This window comes from Brachyhypopomus gauderio, unplaced genomic scaffold (assembly GCF_052324685.1).
Source record: "Brachyhypopomus gauderio isolate BG-103 unplaced genomic scaffold, BGAUD_0.2 sc60, whole genome shotgun sequence".
Lineage (NCBI taxonomy): Eukaryota > Metazoa > Chordata > Actinopteri > Gymnotiformes > Hypopomidae > Brachyhypopomus > Brachyhypopomus gauderio.
The window spans coordinates 530811-538259 of record NW_027506881.1 but is presented as its reverse complement, the minus strand read 5'-3'; the positions used below and the strand labels follow the sequence as shown (position 1 = coordinate 538259).

Here is a 7449-nt window from a genome sequence, read left to right as displayed (position 1 = left end):
ACAGGCTTGTTCAGCACACACAGTCGTGTTCAAACGCAGATCCATCTTGTCAAACGCAGATAGTCTCTTCTTCCCATACAACTATGACACAGATTTTGGTCCTAACTTCTCTAAACTGGTCTTAACTATTTTACGTGGGTCTGTAGCCAGTTCACAAAAGCATTTCAGTGTCACGGCATTTAAAAATAATGTAATAAAATAATAATAATGTCAGCATCTTGTTTTTTGTGAACTATAAGGGGCTTATTGTATGGCATTCCCTACGCTACTAGTGAAATGTTACCAAGATAGATGTGTTTCTACAGCAGACCAGTGAGACTAGATTAGACACTTTGATTTACTTAAGTGTGTGCAACTCTCCCTCTGAGCTGATAACACCTTCATACCATGAAAACGTGATCACCGAAAATACTGAGCTTTATATTCCAGCCCCTGTTGACCACTTTCCTTTCTCATTTAAATTGAGATGAGAGAGAGATCACCAATTCATCAATGAACCAAATCATTAATTAAACAAATCACCAATTAGTGAGGAGTTGCTTACAGACGTCTTCTTTCCTACTCTGTCCCCTGGGACAGTGTCTGATATTCTCTCCTGGTCAAACAGAGCTGTTGCTTCATATTGTGGGGACATCACAGATAGAGAAGAGTCTAGTTTGATAGCACACAATTTTACTGTTTGTTTGTTTTGCTTGTTTGTTTTTTTAACGTAGAGAAAGGGACGGTGTGGGAGATGAACTCTGCTTTCTTCAGTGGTTTTGCTGAGGCACAAGGCACAGTGGGGTTAGACCCCCCCCCCCCCCCCCCCCCCCACCCCCCCCCCCCCCCCCCCCCCCCCCCCACCCCCACCCCCCCACACACACACACACCACACAACACACTGTGAGTGCTCACACTGGCTGCAGCCTGTTTACACACTCCGTTACTGCTCAGATTGGGGTGGGGAACACACTGGACATGCTGAATAATCTCAATACTCTCCGTGTCCAACATTCACCAGCACAGCTGTGCATCGTCCCGTCTCACTCTCACACCGCACACCTTTTTACTGCGGTAATTATCTGTGGTAATTAATGTTGTGGTATATCATTTATATGAAGCTGAGCTCGTCATGACGGCTCCTGGTCATCTCTAGTGGTGTTGGTGGAGGACAGATTGGATGTCCTGTTGAGCAGAGACAAACTGCATTAAATCAAACGGACAAAGAAGTTTGTGTGTGCAATCTCTGAATGTCTTCAAGAGAGTCTGTGGCTCTATTTCTTCCCAGAAAAGAATCAATCGGGTCTATATGCTCAATCATCGTATCTGGCATGGTGTGAGCTCCGGTAGTTCAGGGGGGGGGGGGGGGGTGGGCAGAGACAGATAATGAATATCTCCATGTTTTTCTGTTGTGCTGCAGTTTTAACGTCTCCCTGCACTGAGTTTGCTGTTCACCGTTCCTCTTGATGCCCTTTAAAGAGTATTCAGTATTTTTCTGCAGTGAACTCTGTAAATGATAAATGTTTTATTCTTGTTTATATGGAACTGACTGTAGAAGGTGAAGAAAACCTCAGATAACAAAAGATCTCAGATAACACTAACAGAGCTGACTTGTGTTGCAGCTCTCTGTACACGAAAGCACTGCGACAATGCAGATAGTTGACACACCGCCGAAATAGATTTAATTACATCTGGCAGGAACAAAAGATCGAGCATGTTTGATGTTAATATCGGAGTAGTTGCCCAGCTCACGTTTCTCTTCAGTGTTCACCAGCCCCTCCCATGAGCCCGCCCACTCGTCGGCGATTGGACGAGAGTGAGTTGTTTTCGCGAGGCGATTGGTTAGTGGTCACATCAATCGCAGCGAACGCGTTTTATTTACCCGAGGAGGCCAGCGCAGGTCGGGTTATTCTGCCGTGGAGCTCCGACAGCTGGTCAGAACTTCTCCCCCCATGCCTGGAGGAGCACAAAGACCTAAGACGGAGCTAAGACGAGTCGGCCGGGCCACTTCTGGAGAACCGAGGGAGGGGAATTAGCGGAAAGCACAAGATGAGGCATGCGTCCGCCGACACCGACCCCGGTGAAGAACGGTCCCGTTAAGAGTCACGGACCTGTTCAAGATCTGCACGCAGTGCGAGCGGCTCAGTCGGAAGGTGAGAAGCGGTACCGGGTCCGGTGTGAGCTGCGCGGGTGCCGGTACCGGTACCGGGGTCCGTGGAGCTGCCGTGCGCGCCGCCGTTGCGCTGGTTCGTGTGCGCACTGTGTTTGGCACATTTATGGCACATTTCTGAACCGTGAAAACGGGCCGTTTGTGTCGGTTAACCGGTATCACACGGTGTCGTGGCCCGGTGTGTGGACCTATAATATATATAATAATGGGTTTATGATTATGAAGGCGAACCGTGCGATGCCAGCGGGCTCATTCCACTAGGAGCAATAATACCGAATAACGTCCTAATACCGTCTAAAACTTACAGTACCGAATATAACGTCTCGGCGACAGAACCCCACCGGGCCAAACCGGACCCTTAAATGCGTATTAATGAACGATCCGCCGACTTGTGGCCCAGTTTCCTTAAAGTTGCGCTGCGTTGGAGAAACAGCCGCAGTGTGTGTGGCGCATCTGCGCATGTTGGTCCGCGTAACTGCGCACTTAGACACGGCGCATACTCCCTGCAATACACTAATACACACTATTACACACTAATACACACTATTACACATTAATACACTCCTGCAACACACTAATACACACTATTACACACTAATACACTCCTGCAACACACTAATACACTCCTGCAACACACTAATACACACTATTACACACTAATACACACTATTACACACTAATACACTCCTGCAACACACTAATACACACTAATACACTCCTGCTACACACTAATACACACTAATACACTCCTGCTATACACTAATACACTCCTGCTACACACTATTACACACTAATACACTCCTGCTACACACTATTACAACACCTGTTTGTTTGTTTTCATCTTAAACCAAGTCCAGATTTCAGAGGGACTCTGGGGGGAGAGTGCGGGGGGGGGGTGGGGGGGGGGGGGGGGGGCTGTTTGACCCGGGGAAGGATGTGCAGTTTTTAGGGGTCTGGGGCTTTCTGCCAGAAACACTTAGAAACACTTTTTAGTGGCAGTGTTTGCGGTCCAGATGAGTAGTTCTCCAGTGTTTTAGAACATTTGTCGGTGATGTGATTGCCATTCAGTAGTAATAATGGCGATTGGTTCTTTTGTAGGATATTGGAGTGCGCGTCCCCAGACCGCTGGGGAAACGGACCAAGTAGATTCATCCCAGAGAAAGAGGTTAGTGCACGTACATACGTGGTGCGTTTCACTGAAGTCATTCTCTCCTTCTTTCATACAATCTACTTCTCCTTTCATAACGGTGGTCATTGAATTGTAAATAAAATTTACTAATATAAAATTTTCAAGTTGACCTAAAACGGGTCCGCTCCAAATTTGTCTCTGTTTTCTCTACCAGATCCTCAAAGTCGGCAAAGTGGACGCTAGAAACATATTCGAGGAAGCCTTCTCCCTTGGTCGCCTTGACAACATCTCCTGGTGATGGGTTTCCACCCGCAGTATTTGGAGAGCTTTCTGAGAACCCAACATTACCTCCTGCAGATGGACGGGGCCGCTGTCTCTGCACTACAGACATTACATCTGCATAATGGTGAGTCAGGCGTGCCACACGCCGCTCACACCTCCTGACCGTGACCCCCGCGGACCCTCTCCGTGACCCCCGCGACCCTCTCCCCAGGCTGCCGCCAGACACCAGTGCTCCTACCTGGTCAACCTGCACGTCAACGACTTCCTGCAGGTGCACGGCGATCCCAAGTGGCTGAACGGCTGGACGGCGCCCCGGAGAAGCTGCGTGCTCTGGGCGAGATCAACAAGGTCCTGGCACACCGACCCTGGCTGCTCACCAAGACTCACATGGAGGTACGTGTGTAGCTGCACCCACGCACCCCTCCGCCCACCGACGATCACGCCTGCACGCCGTTACGCAACACCACGCCAAGGGCTTGTTTTTTCTTTTATGGTTGTCGTGGGTTCTTTAAAAAGTCCCGACAAGCAGCCATTGGGGCGATGAAGGTCACTGTAATATGAGCGGTTAAAGTAGGTTACTCACCAGCCACTGATACAGGTTCTCAAACTGAATATTGAGTGGAAGCAATGACAGCTGTGAATGTTTATTTGCAACCTTTTCTATAAATGGTCTACGGGGCCACCAGATTAAATCACTAGGTCACTAGCTGCTAATGGTTTGTGGTGATGCCGTTTAATGTGTAACGCCGTGGGGTTTCTCTGGCGAGTGTTGATGATGACCGTCTTGCGTTGACAGAGTCTGCTGAAGGCCGAAGCCCACAGCTGGTCCCTGGCGGAGCTGATCCACGCCGTGGTTCTGCTCACTCACTACCACTCCCTCGCCTCCTTTACCTTCGGCTGTGGGATCACCCCGGACGTGCACTCCGAGGGGGGGCACACCTTCAGGCCCCCCTCCCTCAGCACCTACTGCATGTGTGACATCGCCAATGGCAACGGCACCGTGGACGAGCTGCTCGCCGACCAGCAGGTGAGGAGACACCTGAGATTCTGGGCCCTTTAGTGGGGACGTCTCACCGTGACCTCAGCCGCTGTGTGTCCCATCACGGACGTCTCCTTAGCCCGTGTGAATCAGGACGTGTGTGTGTGTGTGTGTGTGTGTGTGTGTGTGTGTAGATGTTTGACGTGTCAGGAGAGGTGGAGGTGCTGATGGAGAGGATGAAACAACTTCAAGAAGGTCGTGATGAAGAGGAAGCCAGCCAGGAGGAGATGGCCACGCGTTTCGAGCGTGAGAAGGCAGAGAGCATGTCGGTGGCGACAGCCGGTGAGCTGGTGTCTTCGCACGACTCCGCACGACGACACTGCCGCCTTGGCGAAGTCACTAAAGTGTGTTGGTGTGTGTGTGTTCCACACAGAGTACGAGGAGTGCGTCCCGTCCCGCGATGTATCACGGCACTTTGAGGACACCAGCTATGGATACCCAGGACTTCTCCAGACGTGAGAGAACGTGCCCACCTTCAGGGCTCAGGTGAGCGAGGACGTGGGTGGGTGGTGGGGTGACGGGGTGTGGGTGACGGGTGTGGGTGTGCTGAAGGCACCTGTAATCAGGTCTGGTTAGACTAATGGTGCGTGAGGTGTCTCTCTGACGGAGCTGTGGTACACGGTTTGTCAGGACTACAGCTGGGAGGACCACGGCTTCTCGCTGGTGAACCGGCTGTACCCAGACGTCGGCCAGCTGCTGGACGAGAAGTTCCAGATTGCGTACAATCTGACGTTACAACACCATGGCAAACGCACCAGGACGTGGACACCTCCATGCTGCGACGGGCCATCTGGAACTACATCCACTGCATGTTTGGCATCAGGTCAGTGATGCTACACCTGCTGCACCTGCTACACCTGCTACACCTGCTACACCTGCTGCACCTGCTACACCTGCTGCTCCACCTGGTCCCAAAGGTCAGCAGCCCGCAGTCCACACACGCTGACGTCTGCGCTGTCCCCTGTGTGTGTGTGTGTGTGTGTGTGTGTGTGTGTGTGTGTGTGTTGTGTGTGTGTGGGTGTGTGTGTGTGTGTGTGTGTGTGTGGCAGGTATGACGATTACGATTACGGCGAGATCAACGAGCTGTTGGATCACAGCTTCAAGGTGTACATCAAGGCCATGGTGTGTAAGCCAGAGAAAGATCACCAAACGCATGTACGAGAGCTTCTGGAGGCAGTTCCAGCACTCTGAGAAGGTGAGCACACACACACACACACACACACGCAGCGTGTCGTTGCTCTGGTGTGTTTGAGGGGGCGGGGCTTCACCACTCATTTCTGTCATTTCTGTCTTCCTATAGGTCCATGTTAATTTGCTTCTTATGGAAGCGCGTATGCAGGCCGAGCTGCTGTACGCTCTGAGAGCCATCACTCGCTACATGACATGAAGCGCTATTTATCCCATATCTCCTATTTTAAATGTCATTGTTGTTGCTTTTTATGGGACACTTCAATAAAAGTAAAAACAACAAAAAAAGAGGAAAAAAACAAAAAACTAAAGGAATGTTTCAGGCTGAATACGGAGGATGACGAGAAGAAGGAGAAAAAAAAAATCTTACGAGAAGTCATCTGAACCCTTTTGCTGACTGAAATGTGGTAGTTTGGCCTGCAGTGCCAAAACCCACCACCAGGGGGTGTGCTCACATACCCCTGTACTGGGAGCGCCTGAGACCGCCATCTCGCCTCCCAGCGTCTCAAATGCATCTGCGTTAAGATGCTTCCCAATCATATCTTCTTTTTTGTAAGATGAAAGGAAAACGATTTCCACAACTCCAGTGTGTGTGCAGGCGCACCAACATGGCCGTCGTGTTTTGGTCTAGTTGTTGTGGTGCAGGTGGCTGGAGAGAGAAGCATTAAAGAAGCTGCAGGATTATGTGCCTGGTCTCAAAACAGCACAGGGGACGTGTGCAGGTGTGTGCAGGTGTGTGCAGGTGTGCTGTCTGACTGTGCTGCTGTACGACACCCAAACCATTAACCCACTTTGATAAGCTAATGTGAGAATGTGACTAGTGTGTGTGTGTGTGTGTGTGTGTGTGTGTGTGTGTGTGTGTGTGTGTGTGTGTGTGTGTGTGTGTGTGCACATTCGGAGAGAGATTCAACAGAAATAGCTGTCTGAGCCCTTTTTTGGTTTACTGTAAGTCACCACTCTGTCTCAGATTACCGATGTGTGTTATAAAAATATGTATAAGCAAAATTTACCTTAGTCTTTTTTTCCTGGTATTTCAGGCATAAAAAACTATCAAGGCACTTTCTGAAATATCACGATCAGCTCAGTGTAGCCATGTTGGGTTTAGTGCCCGTTTCTCAGATTGACCTTGTTTTGTCCAAGCAACAAGAGTGATTACTGTTAAGGCAAAGTGAGTCTTCCTTTGTGAAATGCTTCCTGTTGATCATGACCCCGCCCCCCGTCTTCCTGTTGATCTGGACCCGCCCCCCTGTTGATCTGGGACCCCCGCCCCCATCTTCCTCTTGATCTGGACCCCGCCCCCCTGTTGATCTGGACCCCACCTCCGTCTTCCTCTTGATCATGACCCCGCCCCCGTCTTCCTCTTGATCTGGACCCCGCCCCCCCTGTTGATCTGGACCCCGCCCCCATCTTCCTGTTGATCTGGACCCCCCGGCCCCCGTCTTCCTCTTGATCTGGACCGCCCCCGACTTCCTGTTGATCTGGACCCGCCCCCCTGTTGATCTGGACCCCGCCCCCGTCTTCCTGTTGATCATGACCCTGCCCCCCTGTTGATCTGGACCCCGCCCCCCTGTTGATCTGGACCCGCCCCTGTCCCGCACCCCTGTCTTCCTGTTGATCTAAACCCCGCCCCTGTCTTCCTGTTGATCTGGGACCCGCCCCCCC

General features: G+C 50.9%; 2 protein-coding genes across 2 annotated transcripts in view; one reads left to right on the top strand and one right to left on the bottom strand.

Moving 5' to 3' along the window:
• Positions 1 to 993, bottom strand: part of stxbp5a (syntaxin binding protein 5a (tomosyn)) — a 43237-nt gene extending 42244 nt beyond the window's left edge. The window contains exon 1 of the mRNA XM_076988051.1: positions 895 to 993. Within this exon, the coding sequence (XP_076844166.1) occupies positions 895 to 993 (99 nt within the window). The remainder of the gene's footprint in view (positions 1 to 894) is intronic.
• A 963-nt stretch (positions 994 to 1956) lies between these two features.
• Positions 1957 to 7449, top strand: part of sesn1 (sestrin 1) — a 5845-nt gene continuing 352 nt past the window's right edge. The window contains 18 exon segments of the mRNA XM_076988064.1: positions 1957 to 2073; positions 2076 to 2132; positions 3248 to 3277; positions 3279 to 3314; positions 3493 to 3565; positions 3568 to 3641; positions 3643 to 3684; positions 3772 to 3859; positions 3862 to 3953; positions 4357 to 4587; positions 4734 to 4881; positions 4973 to 5085; positions 5230 to 5331; positions 5333 to 5347; positions 5349 to 5422; positions 5649 to 5736; positions 5738 to 5794; positions 5900 to 7449. The exon segment at positions 5900 to 7449 is cut by the window's right edge and continues 352 nt beyond it. Of these exon segments, the coding sequence (XP_076844179.1) occupies positions 2029 to 2073; positions 2076 to 2132; positions 3248 to 3277; positions 3279 to 3314; positions 3493 to 3565; positions 3568 to 3641; positions 3643 to 3684; positions 3772 to 3859; positions 3862 to 3953; positions 4357 to 4587; positions 4734 to 4881; positions 4973 to 5085; positions 5230 to 5331; positions 5333 to 5347; positions 5349 to 5422; positions 5649 to 5736; positions 5738 to 5794; positions 5900 to 5986 (1452 nt within the window). The 5' untranslated portion in view covers positions 1957 to 2028 and the 3' untranslated portion in view covers positions 5987 to 7449.